This window comes from Megalobrama amblycephala, linkage group LG9 (genome assembly GCF_018812025.1).
Source record: "Megalobrama amblycephala isolate DHTTF-2021 linkage group LG9, ASM1881202v1, whole genome shotgun sequence".
NCBI classification, from domain to species: Eukaryota; Metazoa; Chordata; class Actinopteri; order Cypriniformes; family Xenocyprididae; genus Megalobrama; species Megalobrama amblycephala.
This window is the reverse complement of record NC_063052.1, coordinates 28550912-28572567: the sequence shown is the minus strand read 5'-3', so window position 1 is coordinate 28572567 and position 21656 is coordinate 28550912. Positions and strand designations below refer to the sequence as shown.

General features: G+C 37.0%; 1 protein-coding gene across 1 annotated transcript; it reads right to left on the bottom strand.

Moving 5' to 3' along the window:
* Nucleotides 1-9973: 9973 nt before the first annotated feature.
* LOC125275517 lies at nucleotides 9974-20311 on the bottom strand. The gene is made up of 8 exons (XM_048202519.1): nucleotides 20168-20311; nucleotides 13058-13266; nucleotides 12914-12968; nucleotides 12625-12743; nucleotides 12310-12536; nucleotides 11603-11762; nucleotides 11329-11436; nucleotides 9974-10989 (listed from the first exon to the last, which is right to left on the bottom strand). Exons 2-8 carry the CDS (start codon nucleotides 13257-13259, stop codon nucleotides 10892-10894), a joined length of 969 nt encoding a protein of 322 aa, XP_048058476.1. The 5' UTR covers nucleotides 13260-13266; nucleotides 20168-20311; the 3' UTR covers nucleotides 9974-10891.
* Nucleotides 20312-21656: the final 1345 nt, after the last annotated feature.

Here is a 21656-nt window from a genome sequence, read left to right as displayed (position 1 = left end):
CTGATTTTATTTTACTGGTAACAGCACTATTGTAATGTAGGGAGTGGGACAACAGAGTTGGAGATCCACGTGCAGGCTTTATTAATAAGAGCATAGTCGTACAGGCAGTAGTTCAAACACAAGCTAACAGTAACAAGAAGCCAAGGCAAAACACAGTAATCCAAACACAGGCAAAGGTCTAGGCAGGCAGCAAACGATCATAAACAAGGAAACAGTCCAGGGTCAAAAACACTGGCTAGGCTAGACATGGCAAGGAACACAGAGACAAGGTAGAACAAAGGCTAAACAATACTCAGCCATGAGGGTGTGTGTAAGTGCAGTTTACAAAGGGAACCTGATGGGAAATAGGTGTGAGTGCATGATTGATTCCTAGTGAGGATTTGTGGGAAATGGAGTCCATATAATGAAAATAGAGCACGGACCCAGGGCACATGTAACAACTATAGTGGCTTATTATTCTATTTAAATTGAAAATAACACCTTTTAATGAAAAAGTTTGTTTTTGTTCCTGTAAACCAGTGGTCTCAAACTGCCCCCTCCACCCGGCCCGCAACTGATCTAAAAAATAAAACATAATCCGGCCCGCTAAATTATTATTATTATTATTATTATTATTATTCTCTAGTTGCTACCTGTCTGATATGCAAAGAAAAGGTTGCAGTTCTAAGGGGCCATTCACATATCGCGTCACATAAGCAGCCGCACCATTTTCTCCTTCTTTCCAAAGCGCTTTTGCTACCGTGGCGTCTGTCATTGCTATGCAACCATGAGCTGCGCTTTCCATGATGACTAGGAAGTTTCAGCAAAAGAAAAATTGATTTCTAGTCCTTGCATTAGCTCTACTACTAGATATATTTATATGGAATGAGAAATAAAAACCCGCCCTGATCAAATTAGGCCCCATCCACACGGAGATGCGTTTAGGTGTATATGCAAAAATTTTGTATCGGATAGGCGTTTCGTCCAGACAAATCCAGCATTTTCAGAAGGTGAATCTGATATTTTTTGAAACTGGGTCCCAGAGTGGATAAATCTGAAAACGACACCCTTGCGTTTTTGTGTGTACAGCCAATCCATATATTTTGTGAAACGATGATGTCATCACCCCATGTGTCGACACAAGTCAGACACAACTAACAGCACAAAACAGCAACAACAACAACAATAGCAGACTCTAGATGCTTGCGTTCGTGCTGCAGAAGCTACTGAACCAAAATAAAGCGTTTTTTCTTAGCTTTACTAAAGTTCGAATACAACGCGCAAGGTTTATGCGCATGCTCCAAGTCTTATTCTCTGTTTTAAGCGTATCTCTGTGGCAGTATTACAGCGCCACATACTGGTCTTGCATGTATACTTAGTTTTGAGCCGTTTTCAGTGGTTTTGTGTGTACGCAGTTTCATGAGACGAGGGAAAAAAAAGATTGGATAGGGAAAGATCTGGCTTCATGTGGTAATATAAATAATCTTAATGTAAACGGAAAAACTGAAAGATTATTCAGAGTGTCTATTACTAAGTGCAAATTTACACTACCCACCAGTGTCACACAAGGATAAAAATGACACATATAGTTCAACGGTTTCAGTGGTGTACGCAGTAGTGTGTAAGGCATGTAACACTGGCTAGTGAAGTGATTGACCCGGGTTTCGAGCTCGGTTTTCTCACTTTTCTAATTGCATATCACATCAGAGAGGCATTTATTTTCAATAAAAAAGAAGAAAATGTTCTAAAAGTGAAAGTAAAGTGACTAACGAGTGTTTAATAATGATAAAGGTATTTATAATTCATCTCCTTTGTCAGATCGTTGTTTGATGTCTCTGTGCTGTGTGTCCCATCCTGGTCCTGTTCGGCGTTCCAGTCTTGTGCTTCCTGTTCGGTGTCTTCGTGGATTTCGTTCTATGTCTGGATTCAGTCGTCGTCATCATCACCAGCGCACTTCGTCTCACCATCTCGCTCTGTTTCCACGCTGACCATCTCAGTCCCTGCGCCATCCGTGATTCTCTGTTCAGTGACTTTCCTCATTCATATTATCAATAAACGTGTTAACTTGCTATTGCTTCCTGTATTGTCATGACACATCTGTAGCTAAGAAAATATGCAATTTCAACTTAAATAGCCACTTCCTTATTTTTCTAACTCCATTGGCAGAAAATTTGCAAAATAAAAAAAAAATGGACTTAATTTTTTTTTTTTTTTTTTGCATGTGGGATACCATGAAAATTAATATTAGTTCAATAACTTACGGTTCTGCCAGTTGTCACGTCTGATATTATAAGTGATGAGAACTAAACTATATTGACTCGGAAATATGTGGACGTCATTTTGTTGGGTGCTGTTGCCATGGTGAATCGTAATTTGGATCATGGATCATGACTTTTCATAGTTGTGGTGCACGCGCTTAAAGGTGCCCTAGAACTTTTTTTAAAAAGATGTAATATAAGTCTAAGGTGTCCCCTGAATGTGTCTGTGAAGTTTCAGCTCAAAATTCCCCATAGATTTTTTTTAATTCATTTTTTTAACTGCCTATTTTGGGGCATCATTATAAATGAGCCGATTCAGGGCTACTGCACTTGGGTAAAGTTAGTTTTATATTCGCACATTTGGACATCCGTATTCAATAGCCTTGTTAATCACACTACATTGGACATTCAGTGGACATTCACAAGTAAATATACCATTAAAACAGTACTTGCCTATTTTGATCGACTGTGAAAAATGTTGTAAGTTGACAATCGTTGGTTGTCAATATCATGTCGCTGCTTAAAATTCGCAAACATTAATTTATTGCACATTTATTGGAAAGTCTGAATTTATCAGAAGTCCGAATGTGCGAATATAAAACCAACTTTACCGAAGTGGCTACTGCCCCTTTAATTCTCCTGCTCCACGCCCATGGAGCTCGCGCTTGCCTTAAACAGTGCATAAAGTTTACACAGCTAATATAACCCTCAAATGGATCTTTACAAAGTGTTCCTCATGCATGTGGCATGCATGCGTCGGATTATGTGAGTTTTGTATACTGTTATATCGTTTACATTTGATTCGAATGGATTTGAGGAGTGCTCCGTGGCTAACGGCTAATGCTACACTGTTGGAGAGATTTATAAAGAATAAAGTTGTGTTTATGAATTATACAGACTGCAAGTGTTTAAAAATTAAAATAGTGAGGGTTCTTGTCTCCGTGAATACAGTAAGAAACGATGGTAACTTTAACCACATTTAACAGTACATTAGCAACATGCTAACGAAACATTTAGAAAGACAATTTACAAATATCACTAAAAATATCATGTTATCATGGATCATGTCAGTTATTATTGCTCCATCTGCCATTTTTCGCTATTGTTCTTGCTTGCTTACCTAGTCTGTTGATTCACCTGTGCAGATCCAGAAGTTCTGCCCTTGTCTAATCCCTTTCATAATGTTGGGATCATGGGCTGGCATATGTACGGTGTCCATATTAGGACTTTCTCACACCTCAGTCATACAAGTCTCAGGAAGAACGACGTCAGGTGTCAGGTCTCGTACAATTAGACATCGAACTAGGCCAACTTAATCACTTGTGTTAGCAATCGAGAAAAGCTAAAATACGTTTAGATTCTTACCTACTCTGCTATTATTTTCTGTGATCAGGATCTTCTTATTGATTTCATGTTATTGTTTCGTCGGATGCCACAAAACCTTTATCCATGATGAAAGTGGAGCGGGCGGTGAATCAGCTCGCCAAAAAATTGCGAAAATGAATCTCAGACATATTCGGATGGGATTACATTTCTCATAGGACTTCTGAGCTAGCCGAGAAGCAGTAATTTTCCGATTCACGTACAAATAGGGGAAAAAAATCGTAAGTGAACGTGGCTGCGCTGTGTTTTTGACTCTCAAAGAACCGGTTCATAAGAGTCATTTGTTAATGAAGCTGACTACACTGGGCGCGCTGCGTGCGCGTGCAACCATCATGCAGTTTATTGAAAGACGTGTTTTCTTGCCAATGCTTTGCGTTACGCTGACTTCTTTAGGTCATCACATTGAAGCGCCGCTGAAAAGCATTACTTAAAACACTGCTTAGGCTACATTTATATTTTATTCTGTGATAATTTTGGGGTGGCAGATGGGGGTGGCAAAACTTTTTCTTAGTGCCACCCCGGTAGATCCGCCCCTGCATTTGGCATTAATATAGTGTGTAATTATTTAATTATTTAAGCATAGTAAAATCTGAGCAGGTCTCAGAGATGAGTGTGGGTGGATTTAGTGGTGATGGATGTGATTTTTACATTTGTGACTCTAGCTCTGATTATTTGCTTGCAGATGCCACTTGGTTTATTATTTTTTTCCTAATGCAATGCTATTTGGCCATTTTTTCAAATGCTCTTTGAGTCACTAAAATTTTCTTTTGCTTTAGAAATGTAACATTTTGTTTTAATTTTGCTCCTTTTGCTCCTACATTTACACAACAGTATAACAATTTATGAAACTGATCTTAAGAGTAAAATTTAAACTAATTATTATAATACTATTATAATACATAATATTAACACTTGCTTCCAGATTTTTCTCACTTTGGATTACTTTTTTTTAAACAGCATATTTTACTTCCAAATAGACAACCTTAAATATGCACAAAATTTAGCTAAAGACACATGATCGAAAGACAAATGGGCATATTCATTTAACTAATTCAGCATATAAAGCATACAAAGTCAGGGATTTGTCAGCATTGTGTTTGGCCCTCTATTCAACTTTTATTCAACTTCTGAAAAGATATACTTATCTGCTTGGCCACTTGAGGGCACTCCTTCCCTGTCCCTCCTTCCCTCAGCCATGAACTTCAACTTCCATAATCCTTTGTCTGGACTCATCATTATTGCATTAAGTGTTGCCAATTTAGGATTCTGTCAACAGATTTAGTGACTTCCCTGCCACTGATTGCATTCAGCTGTAACTCATTTCATTGTTAGCTTCTGTCTGTTTAAACCATGCCATGTTTGTCATTTGTTTTTGTAGTTGTCACTCTGCATATCTGAGCACTCTCTCTGGTTTCTTGTTTCCTGTTTTTGGTGGATTTTGCAAGTATTTTGACCCTTTGCCTGGCATATGACACTGATTTTGGATTTCCCAATAAAACGCCAATTGGATCTTACTTAAGTCTTAGAGCATTCCGTGACAGAAAAACTCGATCACTTCAGATCCAGCGGCATGGGAATTCAAATCCTTCCTCCATCCATTAAGAAGGAGTGGAGGGCACGACATAAGAACTTAACTGCCCTATGCCAGCAAAGGATGGTCTTGGTCAGTTATTTTGGACTTTCTCTGTGGGGTTGGAATATAATGACTCAAAGCTTATTGAAATTTTTAATGAATGTTGTAGGACTTAAGATTCTGGATTTTTGGGGGTTCATTAATTATCTACAATGCCGAAGTCAAGTTGTAACTCCTGGTCCAGTGGTGCCTATTTACAACATGGCCGCCGCACCAGAGCTTGTGCTCAACATGACTGCCATTCCGGAGTCTCATCCCGTCATGACCGCCACGTCAGGGTCCTTGGACAAGATGCCCGCTACTCCAGCCCAAGAGTCCTCTCCAGAGGCCACTCAAAACCAAGAGTCCTCTCTAGAGGCTCCTCCAACCCATGAGTTTGGTCCGGAATCCGCTCAAGTCCATGAGTTTTTTGGCTGCACGACTGTGACCAAGGAGGTCACCCCTGAATTTCCTGTCTTCTGTGATACGACCGAGGAGGTCGTCCCAGAACTTTCTGCTGTCTCTACGTGACCGCAGAGGTCATACATCAACTTCCTGTTTGCTTCAATGTGACCGCATAGGTCGTACGTGAACTTCCTCTCTGTCTCGATGCGACCCTAGAGGTTGTACATGAACTGCCTTAACACGACCAAAGAGGTCATATACAAACTTCCTGTTAACCAGAGACACTCTGCAGGCACAGTTATGTCCATTGTGAACACCCTGAAACTACCTGACAAACTACCTGTTTTAACATGTCCCTTGTGGCCAACACTTTATGCCGTGGTAGAAAACAAGCTATTTGAATTAACATGCATAGACGTTGTTAGGTGCTTGAGCTTTACTTTTTGTAATGATTACAATTGAATACAATTACAATTTTGCTTGGTGCGGTGCCATAAAACTGCTGTGTGGTGTTTTGCACCTCTAATACATTAAAAAAATAAGGGATTCCATCACTTGTAATGGCATAAATTTAACAAAAACGACAATAAAGTCATACTTGTCACGGGAGTCAAACTGCATAAAAAAAGCAGTCAACATCCTTAAAGCATCTTATCATGATGCTATCACAAAATGACAGAATGGTTATTGATGTAGTCTTTTTTATTTCATTGTGGGAAGGGCTGGGCTCATGTTAACTTGTGCTTCAATATCACAAGCTGATATATAGTCACACACTTGTACGAATGACATTTTCTCATCAAAATGCTTGCTGCTCCCCCAAATATTACATGACATAGCCTACTTCATAATAATCACCGAGCCTTTCGATGAAGATGATTGCTATAAAAAACTAATAAAAAAAACTTTGCCTTTGAAGGCAATTTGAATAATATTGTGACACTGACATGTCAACTCCAAATTTGCTTTGTAAAATGTAAATGCTGAAACCCTAGGAACTAGGAATTCATTTGTGCATGGCTGTACTAACAACAAGAACAACGAATAAGTAAACAAATAAAGCTACATGCATGCAAGACAACAGAAAACTGACTGATCTAAACTCGTGTCATTGATGCCAAACAGCTCATCTTTAACTGGCATTTAGGCTTTTGACAAATGTTAAACATGGTACTGTGGTAAATTAACATTTGACTAGACTCTGCACATTTTATGTTTCTATTCTAGCCCAAACAAACTTAAACATGAATGCCCTTTGCACTGCACACAACATATTCAGAAAAATATCTATTCCATAGCACAAGACTCTGTTTTATGATAATTCTAAAATGTTAAATGTATGTAATACATACTCTAAATCCATTAATTTCATGAACACTGAATAAACTTCATCAAAACACTGGGTGAATCATGAAGTAGGCTATATGCTATGTAATATTTGGCCAAGTAGCATGCATTTTGATGAGAAAATGACATCTCTGGCCATTCCGTTGGGTTCTTTGTCCAGTCACAAATACTGTACGAACAATCCGATCCAATACGGCTCAGTTTTTCTATGCATCTTTCTCTGTCGGGCAACAGAAGTGATTCTACGTAGGTCTCAATGGGTTAACACCATGCTTTTCCAGTCAGGGGGAAAGGATTGTTTTCCCCCATGCCGACTCAGCCCCATGCCATGCTCTCAGCAATGATGCGACACTTATAGAGTTCCGGTAGTCACATGACCCATTCTGTTTACACCACCATGCTGGCAGGCAGGTACAGCCGGGATCAAATTTGAAATGAATGGCACCAGCATCAGTTTCAAGGCAACAGAATTCACTGAGCGCTTTAATTAAAAAAACAAACATGTACATAGCAAAACATGGTAACACTTTACAATAACAGTACATGAATAACCATGAACTAATACCTAAATTAATAGTTACTTCAACATGAGCTCATGATTAGTTAAGATATGAACTAATGAAGAGTGATCCTTAACTACGACAGGAGTCATAAGGATTCATGCATGAAAACAGCAGCCTTAACTACGCGTTAATACATGTTTGATAATTAATGCATTAATTAACATTTAGGGGTAAACTAAATAAATCAGCCTCCATAAGAGTAAACAAGAAGTACTCTGAATTTGAATTAAACGTGATTTAATACTGTCATAATTTACACTGTAATATCATAATCTGCCATCTGCAGCTTTGTGACAAATAATTGCAATGGCACATGATTATTTAGCCATTAATTACATAGCCATTAATTACATCTGTCTAATCAAATGTGGAAAATAGACTAACTACCACTAATAAATTTAATTTGATCTAAACTGTTTTCTGATTTTTATAGTTCATTTACATTTAGTCATAGCTAAATAGTCATAGGCCTAGTTTATTCCCGGAACTAAAGTATGTAAGGTTTGTTTCTGGCGGGACACTCATTAGTGGCGCACGCTAGGTGTTCTCTTGGTGCTTTTCTTGTGTTGCTGGCATTTTAAACTAATAAATGTTGACTGCTTTGGTAAGCCGAATTACTAATTAAAGACATATTTACATGTATGTTTTATTGGGGTTTTCAGGAGGTTATGTGCAGTTATTAACTGTATTTGTATTTTTGTCGTTTAAATGTATATGCTTTGATTAGCATTAGCTTGTGGACGTGCGCTATTTTACATGTAAATGTGCCTTATGTGTGTCCTTACAGGTATGTTTATGGCTTGCTTCAAGTCCATATATGTTTAATTATATAAATAAAAATAAAATACAAATACTTTTTATTTTAGTTTTTTTGTACCGGGGTGTAAAGGAATAAGGATGGCACTCTAGTGTTTATTCATATATTAGTTAATGATGTGTGATATGTGCATCATGTCATGACTTTACTTGAGGGGGCACAATCATAATTAACTCATTATTAACTAAGCATATACTAACATCAACTAATGGTTTGTTAATGTATACTTATGTCATGACTTTACTTGAGGGGGCACAATCATAATTAATTCACTGTTAACTACTTACCAAATTCAGCTCATGATTATCATTAACTTACTATCAAATACACATGTACTAACACAACTATATAAGTACTCAGCCCAGTTAAGTGATGTTGTGTGACTTTTCAAAAAGTCAGAGAATGGAGGTACAGTATGATCACGGCCTGCGTCTGGATGCAGAGAGAACTTCTGAATCTGATCCCAGCAAACGCTCCCTGACCTTAGTTCATATTTCCTGTTTGGTTATTTTTTGGGAACCGATTCCTCAGGAACTGATGTAAGTCACAGTAGTTTAGTTTGATAGGAAAGAATATCACAAAACCTTTTAAGATAGTGTATTTAAATAGTGTATTTAGTATTTTATATGTTTGATAAGGAGGGTCAGTGAAAATAATTACAAACTAATCCTGTGCCTTTCAGTAATGTTTTTAATGAAGCTGCTGATGTCAGTAGTTTAAATTCTGACAATAATAAATTGTTTAAATTTATTTCAAAGTCCAAATATGTATTATTCCTTCTTATAGAGACTGTTTGATTTAGTTTACCCTAAATGTTAATTAATGCATTAATTATCAAACATGTATTAACACATAGTTAAGGCTTCTGTTTTCATGCATGAATCCCTATGACTCCTGTCGTAGTTAAGGATCACTCTTCATTAGTTCATATCTTAACTAATCTTGAGTTCATGTTGAAGTAACTATTAACTCAGGTATTAGTTCATGGTTATTCATGTACTGTTATTGTAAAGTGTTACCCAAAACATAATAGATTAAACATAATATATCCCTATAATGCCCCCGGGGTGCTTTTAACGTGTATCGATAAAGGAACGGATAGCTTTTCTGACCTGCAGTATCCTGATATGTACAACTACCTCATCAACTTTCTCTCGTCCTACTCTTTTTAAAAGCCTACAAAAACCTGGAGGGGTACAAATGGACACAATCTAATTTTGTGACGAATATTCAACTTTGGAGTCTGCTGGCTAAAACCTGATTCGTCGTCATTAACTGTGTTGTTAGGTAACGTACTGTAATCGGCCCTAGCTGTCCTTATTTGTAGGTACACAGCAAAATCCCCAGAGTTAAATCAACTCTGCTCAGAGTACATTTGGTCCCTCTCTAAATAGTGTTAAAGTAACACTGAAACAGAGTTAAAGTTAATGAGATAATTAAGCAATTAATAAGGCTGTTCTTGTGTTTCTCTTTTCTTTAGTGTTTCTGATTGTTAACAGCAGGTGTTCATCACTAATGCACAATCATCACTTAATTAATTGCTTAATTATCTCATTAACTTTAACTCTGCTTCAGTGTTATTTTAACACTATTTAGAGAGGGACCATATGTACTCTGAACAGAGTTGATTTAACTCTGGAGATTTTGCTGTGTAGCCAGCATATCACCATGAGGACAGTAGACATCATAAATTTCATGAAATCTTAACCAGTTTAATCTAAAATTTTTCCCGAAAAATGTGTGAAAAATTGTGTTTTATGTTCAGACAAAATTGTGACCAGTGGAATAATGTGTAACATTATGTTATACTGAAAATATAGCCTATCAGCCCAGTTATTTAACAAATTTTAAACTCTTTCATATCATTTTAGTGATACTATTAAACATAAATACAACCATCTGTTGTTTTGTTGTGTTGGTTAGCACATTTTATTGCAGTGAACCACTTCAGCCAGCTATCGGGATCCTTAGGAATATGATAAGATGATTTCCCCTTTGCTTTCCCCCGCCTGTTCTGGCATCCTGGTGCACAGCAGCTGTCCGCCATGCTGAAATAGTTAAGTTTGTAAGGTCTAAACATGTCTGGTTTTAAATTATTGTTCGACCACTATCGATAACAATGCTACAGCCGCTCTAGCGCTTTCCTTATGGCCTGCCAAAATGGCGGAGTTTACATTGCGTAATGTCAGCCTCCGGAGCTCTGTTGCACTTATTCGGTCATCAAAGATTCAATTATTGTTGTGCAGAAAACAAATATACTTACACTGCTACAAACCTCGGCTCGTTAGCGACTATACAATTTTTACAAAACATGAATGGGAAATTAATGTGAAATGAACAGAAATATCAATAAGGTTGATGTCTAACTTTTAAAAAAAATGAATGAGGAGGAGGGTAGTGAATGATGTCCCAGGTCCCTAAAGACCCGAGGTATGGATTTAAGGGTTAATGGTGAGAATTGTGTGACCAAAATAACATGTATTCCTTGACAAAATGGATGTTTCATGTGTAATTAGGTTTATGTGACTTAGTCAGCAAGGAGTTTCCAAATTTCTTCATCATCCATCTCTTCATCATCGTCCACTGTTGTTCCTGCAATCACATTTGGGACAACAGGCCCAATACCTGCAGAGGGATGACAATTATACAAAGAAATATGTAGTGATGGTTTCTTAACTTAGATTTAAGTTTTTTTTTTTTTTTTTAACATGGTGTTAAAAGATGTTCACATTTTCACGCGATTTTATTGTTTTCAACCTTCTTTTGGAAAAAAAAAATGTTTATAATGTGCTGTATGCTCATGCATTACATACTGTAACACTGAGCACTTTGTATTGTTTAAGCATTCAACACTGTATGATTTGTTTTAAATGGAAGTGAGCTTAACTGAGGAAATCTCTGCATGTCAGGAGTTCAAATGAGAAATAGTCCCATGAGTGCATTCACATAATATCTATTACTCACCTCCTTGTTCTCTTGGTTTCTTTCTGAGTCGATCAGCTCTGTAACTCAGATATTTTTTTATTTCATTTTCACAGTCAACCCTGATTACATTTCGTCTAAATGCAGCATCTGAAAAAGGAAACTTCAGATAGTTTGTAATCTCTACAGGGTCAAATTGGTCTTAGAGTCTTTAACATATGTTTTAATCGTATGCCTTTGATGTTTTCATTTTAATGTGAAGAAGACTGCAGACAAAATATATGTGAAATATATGTGTTTGCTGCATTTACTTTACCTCTGATTACATCTGTTAAAATAAGCTGAGAGAAGGGTCTTTTATCTCCTCTCCCCTGCCAATTGAACTCCTTTGCCAGATCATCTGCTAGGACTTTCTGCATAATATTCTTAATAATGTCCCTTGGCCCAAAGCCTCCAAGCATTGACAGATATTTTACCTGTGAGGGAAATACATTTGATATTTGATTCTAACTGGTCAATCATGCATTGAATGATCAAATATTTTGTATATTGACCACTAAACTGTACTGTTACAGTATAATGGTCTTCCTGGACTTTTTTCAAGTAGAAGGCAGCTAAAAAATGTTCTACAAGATAAAAAAAAAGAATCCTTTTGATACAGTATATCATACTGTATGTATTTGTTTGTCTGTTTTGTAAATGGTCATGGAACAAGAGAAACATTCCAGTAAGGATTATTACGTAATTGTGACCAGATAAGTGTACAGTATCCCTTTAAGGCCCGGTTTCACAGACAGGGCTTAGCCTAAGCCAGGATTAGGCCTTAGTTCAATTAGGATTTTTAAGTAGCTTTTATAAACATACACTAGAAAAAAACATGACTGGTGTGCATCTTGAGAAAAAACAATGGCACGGACATATTTTAAGATCTGTCAGTACAAGTAACTTTCAGTTAAAACAGTTCAAACATGCATTTTAGGCTGGGACTAGCTTATATGTTTAATAAATGCTGTGTTGACTCACATATTTTTTGCGTGATGCTGCAGTGTTGAGCTGTCTTTCAATCCTGTCCAAATCGTCAAAAGTTTTAAGAGGCAGATTGAGGTTTGTTTTAATATCTTTAGAGAGCACACTGGTACTGCTGGGGGCTTCAGAAACTGTGTTGTCTTTCAGTAGTTTCTTTAACATGGCAGAGTTTTCCTGAACCGTACTTTTGATGTCTCCCAGCATTTGGAGGAGCTCCTTCTTGTCTGTTATGTAAAATAAGTTGTGCTGTAATTACAAAAAAGGAGGGAAAAACGCTTCTCAAACTGATTTTGCTAAAAATAGTAGAGTCACCATCCATTCTGGATGTAGATGCAGGTGGTACTGGAGGAAACTGTTGAAATTGATTTTTTAACACTCCTACAGCATTTTCAAGTCTTTGTCTTTTGAGTATTCCAAAGCCTTTATTTGACCTTTATTTAAAAATAAGCAATACTTTAACAAAACAGAACAAATAATTTTTTTTCAACTTTTCAAAGGTCAAAAAAGTTATTGAAAACAATATATATATATATATATATATATATATATATATATATATATATATATATATATATATATATATATACAAAATGTAAATTACCATTCTTTTTGTTCTTTCATTACTTTTTGCTCTTCTTTTGCCTTGTCAAATGAGACTGCAGTAAGATAAAGATTTTATTACATTATTTGAGAACTTAACATACAGTAAGAATTCAAACAGTTATTTTAAAATTGTAATCATCACCATATTCAGTGTGAAAGCTAATATTTAATTTCTCCCATGTTTTCCCTCCTGTTTCAGGTTTAAGTCTGTTCTGAACAGCATCCATGAACTTCTCTGGTGCTTTGAATGGGGGCCAGTAACTTTGTTTCTTGTCTGTGGTCAACCAGTTTGATGCTACCACCATCACCTCATCTGTGTCTTGCAGGGTGACAACTGCATACATGGTCCACCTAGTAAAAAAAGAAAAGAAAAACAACAGCATAGAAATTATACTCAGGTAAATTATAGTAAATTTGAACATTGATTAATCAAATCATCTAAGGTCATCAAAGAATTAATTTCTATTTTGTCAGAAATTTGTCATGAAATTGAGATCATCTGATTGGTCAGCTTTCCTAAATTACCGATATTACTTGTCACCTTTTGGTGAAAATCGAAGTTGAAACAGGCCTTTTGTCACGAGGTGTTTGCAGGAAGACAGATGAAGACAGGAATAAAGTTCCAACACAGATTTAATGATAAAAATCCACAGAACAGGCAAAAAGACAGAAGCAAAACACACTATATGCAAAGAGTGGCGGGAAATACAAACAAAGGAAATCCAGGTACTAAAGAATTACAAACTAAATGTCCATGAACACAAACAAATTGAACATAATGGTGAAAAAATTTCATCTTTCATTTAATTGTTTATAATTTTGACTCTCTTTTCCCATTTTTTTAAAATGGTTTATGAGCAAAAATCGTTATGCATGTAACCATGGTTCCCTGAGAACAGGGAACGAGACGTTGCGTCAAAACGCTAGGGGAACGCCTCCACATGAGCCAAATCATATTGACTGGCGACAGCCCATGACATCACAATGATGTGACCAAAAATTATATAAGGGGCACCTAGAGAACATGTCATCCACTTTTTGTCTGAAGGGACTGTTTGGCAGGTGGGCCCCTAGGCATGGCTGGGAGAAGCAGCATCTTGTTCCCTGTTCTCAGGGAACCACGGTTACATGCGTAACCTGAGATATTCCCTTTCGAAAGGAAAATGCTAGGTGAACAATATACCCATGTCGCCATGCTGAGGGGAGTGCATGCCAAAGAAGGGCAGTGACAACTGTCAGAATCAATCAGTTTTAACTGAAATGCCAGAACCACTCTCCCTACAGGTCACCAATGGACTGTCAGCAACAGCATTCCCTATGGTCAAAGCCCAAGCTATGAGCCTCAAAGAGGCCTCCATATTTTACACATGAATGTCTGCCAAGGCCTGGGATCAACAACTTAAACAGAAAGGATCTCTTTAAGGGAGTGTGACTACGGAGCCTGAAGGAACCCCAGCCAGCCACTTCTCAGGGGAACATAGTAGCCTAGTCTGGCCCGCAACCTGTCTGTTTCTCAAGAAACAGAGTCTTTAGACTTGTTTCTCAAAGAGACATCCAGAAAGAGGGACTGCAAGGAGGCAGAAAAACAACTCAGACCAGATCTTAGAGATGGGCAACCTGGAGAGCAGGACTCAGTATAGCGCTATGAACCCTTGCAAGCGAGGGGAGTTAATCCTTAATCCTAGGATCTACAAAGCACCTACGTTTCAAGGCTCAGAGGAAGCTGTGCACTCTAATAGGGACCCTTGTGAAGGGAGTGCTCCCTGATCTAACTGGGAGGCCTCATGAGAAGCCTTCAAACTTCTGACCAGACTTAGGGAGCTACGTACTCAAACCCACCCTCAGAATGAGGGGAGTCGTAATCTCGACGTATTAGGTCAATCAGGCTATAGGCTAGAATTCCAAAGGTGATCTATGTTAGCCATGCCAGCGACACAAAGTAACATGCGGTCTCAGGGGGCCTGATAAGGCCAGCTACCTGACAGCAAGAACTTTCTGGCTGACAAATACCCAACTGCAGGGGACTTGCATCAGGGAGGCCTACAGTGGCCAACTATGTGTCATTGAGTCTTGGCTGGCAGAGAAATTACCCATTCTGTGGGGAATTCGCCTTCAGAGCAGCTCACTAAGGCCAATCACCTCGATGGCAAAAGTTTACTGGCAGAAAGTACCCAAACATCGCAGAGAGGCCTGCTATGGCCAACAATCTAATAGCAAGTAATTGCTAGCTGCCACACACCCAATTATTGGGGACTGGTACTCAGGGAGATCCGCTAAGGTCAGCTACCTGATAGCAAGTCTAGATGACTGTTCAAAGCCTGCAACGCTGGGGGCTCGCCCACAGGGAGGCCTGCTAATTCCCAGAGAGGCCTGCTAAGGCCAACAAACTGAGAACAAGTGCTTGCTAGCTGCCAAGTATCCACGCTTCTGGGGCTCGCCTACAGAGAGCCCTGCTAAGGCCACCTATCTGATAGCAAGCCGTTGTTAGCACTTGGCGCTATAACAGGAAAAAAAACTTGAAAACGGCTATAACTTTTTCATCATTAGTTCGATCTACTTGAAAATTGGCATGCAGTGTTTTCGTCCAAGGGTCCACGACTGTCTAAGAGGACATTACCATACCAGTTGGCCCGGATTGGCACGGAATGGAATGGTTACCGTTTCTATGGAACCATTCGGCTCAATGGTGGAAAAGCAGCTAAGGTAATCGGAGGCCAATCGGAACGAAACTCGGTGAGCATGTTTGACTCATGGCCCTAGAACTCTGTAAGAGTTTTGAAAGAAATTGGCCACTAGTTGTAGAGGTAGAGGTGTAGAGGTGTAATGAGTTTTACACCACTGTAATAACGTGGTGTTTCACACATCCACACAATATATGCTGTCAATAAAATAGTTCATTAAAATTTGAGATTATGTAAAAAACGTCTCGGGTTACTTGACTGTAACCCTGTTCCCTGATAAAGCAGGAATGAGATGCTGCGCTTCATTGCCGCACTGAGGATGTCCCAGGACTGTTCTTCAGACAGTTCCCTTTCAAAAGCTACACTGAATGCTGTGCTTTGCGTATGGGAACGAGAAAACCCACGCCGCTGCACTGTGGGTGTCTGACCCCTCACAGTTGTGTAGTATGTTCAAAAACTCTAAATGAAACAAATCTTCATTCATTCATTTCAAACAATTTTTTTTTTACATAATTAATACATTTAAATTGATATTTTTAATAGACCTATTTGTAACATTTAGACATTTATAAATCGACTCATTTATAACATTAAAGGTGGACTCAGTAGAATTTTCAAAAACACAGTTTGGAAGTTATTCGGGCCATCACCAACAACAAACGTCTAACTAATCAGCAATAGGTGGCGTATAATGGTCGATGAGAGAGATTGAGCAACTGACAGTTGCTAGAGAATGAGGTGTTTAGCATCAATGATAATGTACTCGCCTTGCATGCCAGCAGCAGATGGGCAAGGGTTCGAGACCGAATCAGAGCAGGGTGGTTAGGATTGGAGTGTGAGTTTTGGAGGCGGAGCAATGCAGAGAGGGGTAGGTTTGTTTGAGTTGATATCAAATATCAACAATATTCAACAATTTTACAGACTAAGATGAAGTCTTTATCTAGCCTACATTAACAATGATTTGGGGCAATTAAAATGCATTATAATGGAGGATTATAAAAAGTTTTCTTATTTAAAATGTGGCGCTTCTCATCCAGTGTGCTAAGTTATGCAAACCACTCCCCTCCATGACCCATTTTTTTTTTTGTTTACCTTCTATGATATGTTCATCTCTTACTTGAATTGGGTCTCTGGAAAGAAAACTATGTCTGCATTTTGTAGTTTTTGAAATTTCTCATCTCTGTTTCATTTAAAGGCCCAATGAAGTGTCTTGGAACATGCAGCATTATTCAATGTGTTGACATGATTTCAAATGAAACAGGAAGACAGGGTGGGACATATCAAACAGCCCCACTCCTTTTTTAAAATAGCCAATAGGGTTTTGTTTATATCACAGCTCGGCCAGAGCTGCTGAGCTTGGTAAAGCTTTGGTTTCCTTCTAATGTCTAACCGTTTCTCCTCCTAATCTCAGTCAATGGAAGGATATTTACACTGTCTGAATTGTTCCCTATCTTCTATATAGTGCACTATGTGCCATTCACCATATAGAAACTTTGATGGGTGCTTTTGAAACACTGCTTCATGAAGCATCGAAACCTTTACGAATCTTTTGTTTCGAAGCAGTGGTTAGGAGTGTGTTTCAAACTGCCAAAGTCACGTGATTTCAATAAACGAGGCTAAATGAGGCTTATGTCATAACTGTTTTGAAATGTTTAAAAATTTCAATGGTTCACCGATGGATAATCTCTGTGAACCCATGAATCATGCAGATTCACTGAACAAGTGTCTTTCTATTACCTGAGTATTAAGTGTCTAAGGCCTCAGTGAAATATGACCCAATTCCAATTTTTTTGCTCATATGTGACAAAGATCCGATGTGTTCTATGACAGTGTAAACAGGAAAGAAACACATGATCGGTTTCAGATTTCATTCATATGTGGTAATAAATCAGATATAAATATGTGCCAATGTAACTGTCATGTACAGAACGCAATAATGCCTCAGAAAATCTGATCTGCCTGTTTACGTCATTAAAACTGTGACAATTTGGTACTTCTCCTCAGTTTAATGACATGATATTTTTCTCAGGAGGAAGCACATGTGGAGGTGGTAAATGACAAGAATGCAGGAAACATGGAGGAGGAAAATGCAGGGCAGTGGTCGACGGATGAAGTTACCTGCCTTCTCACCCTGTGGTTAGAATAGTCAGTTCAAGATAAAATTAAAGGTTTGTGCAAAGCTCAACCCCGTGCGTGATGTTCATAGGCGTAATTCGCTGGTGGCACATGTCCCCACCACATTTTGCCAGGGTCGATATTGTCCCCACCACTTTTTGAAACATCTCGCAGCACAGATGTATCTAATACAATAGAAATATCTCTAGTTGATTAGCAATTCATTCGTTTGTGTTAAATAATAGGCGATGTGGTACTAGGATGTGTTGTTTTTGAAATCATGCTGAGTGATTGTTGCTGCTGTTTCTTCACATTAATGAGCACTTCAATCTATCGCTTAACATTGTTGCGGAGACTATATTCTTTCCGGTGAAATCACAAAATAAAAAAAACACATAAAACATGTCCCTGTTCTTGATATACAATCAGTGATGAACATTTTTGGTTTTAATATGAAAAAAGTAAAATACATTATACGAGGACGGATTAGAACACAAAACCTCTGGCATGCTGAACAAAGATTCTACCACTAGTTCATCAAGACAATCTGACTTTACATGCAGATCCATGTATTTATTGACTAATGTAAATATTCTTGAGACTAACAATATATTGTATTATAGTAGATGTAAGGATGAAACTATCATATTAAACATGAAGTCTATGTCAATACATTATGTGCATTTATTATTGTGATAATACAATTACAATACACCACCCCACCATACACATTCCTGTCCCACCCACTATTTAAAACAATTACACCACTGGCGATGTTTCAGGTATGGCAAGTGTAAACACACGAATCGGATATGGGTCACAATTGAAAGAATGTGTAAACGGATATAGGCAACAAATCAGAATTGGGCATCAAAACCTGCATTATAAACGAGGCCTAGGTGTCTATTACCTGATCATTGATGAGTTTTACACATTTGTAGATGTTTTAATGAGTTATTTTTGTAATTAAATAATAGTAGTTAATATATGTTTAGCTGACCCATCCATAGAATAAACAAAACAAACTCTGAAAATTGATAAAAGAATACTTATTATACAGACACTTAATATTTAATGGTATTAGATGATTAGTTAATTGCATCTGATAGATTATACTTTCAATAAAACATTTGCAATGTGTTTGTAAAAGCTGTTTTTATGCATGTTTGGCATGATTTTTTGTTGCATTTACCAGCAGGCGTCACCAGCGTGTCGTGTTTCGAACGCTTCCATATCATTTTCCGAAGCAATTGACTATGGCTGAATCCCAAATGGCACACTTCTATGCACTTTCAGTCTTGTGGACTTATTTTTTTACTAAGTTTTACTAAGTTTTGAATGCTTACATCTCCTAAATGCAAATTTTGTAATTGTTTTGGAACACACAAGTTTATTCATAACCTTAAGGCGAACATATATTTATACTAAAAGCTTAAAAAAACGTACATTTTGATTTCAGGGGGACTTTAAGTCCATTAACATTCCAGGTGATAAAATTTATTGTCTGTGTGGCCATTGACAGATCTCTCACAGACCAAAGGTCCCTGTCAAAACAAAGAGTGATGGAGGGTAGGAACTTACTGCATTCTGAGAGAATTACTAAAACTGTGTTTTAAACAAAAATTTGTTTCCTATTGTTGTATTCCCTGTCTTTGTAATTTTGAGTCATGAGTATGGCAACAATGTTATCTGACTTATTAGATAAGTTGTCTCTGTTTTTTCCCACAATTCTGTTTAACCAGGCATTAAGATTCTTACAGAACCCAGCTGGTATTGTTTTTCATTGATTTATTTTAGACCCTAAACCCTACCGCATGCCTTGACATAACCACTTTTATTGAGTATAAAATGAATAAATATAATGTAACAGGTTCAGTAAAATGTACATGGTACAGTATTGTAACAGTATAGCATTAAATAGATATTTTTGAGAATCTAATCCTTTTCCTGCCTCTAAACCTAACATTAAACAATTTTTAAATGTATACAGTATAAAGGAAATGGATTGCATTCACAGTGCTCTCTGGCAGTATACAATAGTTTTGAATGAGGTACATGGTTAAATTTAAGTTGTTAGTCACTGACAATCTTATTCCAATCTACTGTCCAAACATAAAAGTAATTGTATGTGTGGTTGATCCACAAATTAATTACATAAAATACTTTACGTAAAATAAAAAGGAATTCTCACAAGGTCACGTTGCAGAAATGGAAAAAAAAAAAAACCAACGACATAATGTTTTTTAATGTTATAGCTTGATGGATTTTTAAAACGCTACATGAGTGCCTTTGTTGATTTGTTAAATGTTTGACAGATAAATTAAACAACAACATTATTATGTATTTCTTTGGATTGTTTTAAGTCTAAAAAAAAAGGACAAAATAAATTTTTAAACAACTAAATTTTAGAATTTTAGTTAACTTTATGCATAATAATAATTTGAAGGAAATGTTACCTTTTATCTCAGGATAATGTGTTGGACGTTGATTCAGCTGTCAAGCAGAGTAAGATTTCAGAGTAAGGTTATCTGATTCACCTTTGTGTGTTTTCAGGATTATGTTTTGTTCATAATGTTTTCTCTACCATGGCTCCTCCCTCCCTCCACTCCCTCATGGACTGTTTTACCTGCTCCTGACTTACTCGACTGTTCTCCTTTGTCATGCTCTTTGTATGCAACAGTCACATGTTACAAGTGTGGACTTATTGGTGCTTTCTCCTTTTTACATTTTATTTGAATTATATTGCACAGAATAATTGTAAAATCAGTAGTATTTATGTATTTATTATGTAGCCTATAGTATGTATTTATTTGCTTGTTTTATTCCATAATATTCCATAATAATAAAGCTTATAAAGCTTTGACACTTTAGACTTATTTCCTAAATAAGTCTAAATAACTGTGACAAATTTTCTTCAGCTTCACTGTTAATTATTAAATCCTGAACTTTAGTGTTCTGAAAAGAATGCAATAGGTTTAGGGGAAATTAAAGCTAAAACACATGAAGTGAAAACATGTGTCTGTTTGCCCTGTAGGCCAAATGGAGATGATCAAAGTTGTTAAATGGTTGCATGCATATTAAACAAACATCTTCATTATTGCATGTAAAGAATGTGAGAATGTCATGAGAAAGAAAATGATTCTGAAACCATGATATTTTAGCACATAGATTAAGAGTTTGATGTCACTGGCAGTTGTCCATTTTTGTTTGGTTTTTCATTTAGTATGTAGAAATGATAAATGTGTTTAAATAAAGATTGATTGCTAGTAATCTGTACAAGATCATAGTTTTTACGTTTTTTTTTTTTTTTTTTTTTTTTTTTTTTAATTCACCAAACCTGATGATGAACATAACAGCAGCAGTAATTTTATATTTTAAAAAAAAATATGTTTAAAATTGAAATTTCAGAAGACAAATGTATTTTGAGATTAACTAAATATAAGCAAAAGCAAAGATAATTGTGAGAATAATAGTGAGAATTGTTTACCCAGAAAATGTTTAGATTTTAAATTTAGATTTTTTTTTTTTTTTTGCATTAGTTTAAATTAGGCCTACAGTATAAGTAAAAAATAAATTTAAAAAAATTACAACACAAAACACATCAATGTCATTCTAAGAATATAGTGAATCTGTCATATTGATTGCTTATTAATTTAAAAATATATATATTATTATAATTTCTCTGAAACTGGAACAGCCTCAGGTTTAAGTTTTTTAATTTGTTTTGGTTCTATTCCTGTTCCCTCTCATAGTATCTAATTTCTGTGTTTAGTTCCTGTTAAGCCTGTTAGTTCCGACTGGCTCTCTGGTCTCTCCTCCATGGCTCCTCCCTCCTGCGACTCTGCCATGGAACACCTTGTTGGTTGTGGCCTTGGTCCCTGCCTGGCTCCTTCTGCTCCTGGCTCCTCCCTCCCTCCATTCCCCCATGGACAGTTTTGCCTGTCT

Bases quoted from the DNA above. Each gene is read 5' to 3' on its own strand.
- LOC125275517 (XM_048202519.1), bottom strand. From the start codon at position 13,259: ATGTATGCAGTTGTCACCCTGCAAGACACAGATGAGGTGATGGTGGTA. The intron at 11,763-12,309 runs GTGAGTCAACAC...TTTCCCTCACAG, and splicing joins CAGCATCACGCAAAAAATAT to GTAAAATATCTGTCAATGCT. The intron at 10,990-11,328 runs GTGAGTAATAGA...ATCCCTCTGCAG, and splicing joins GAAACCAAGAGAACAAGGAG to GTATTGGGCCTGTTGTCCCA.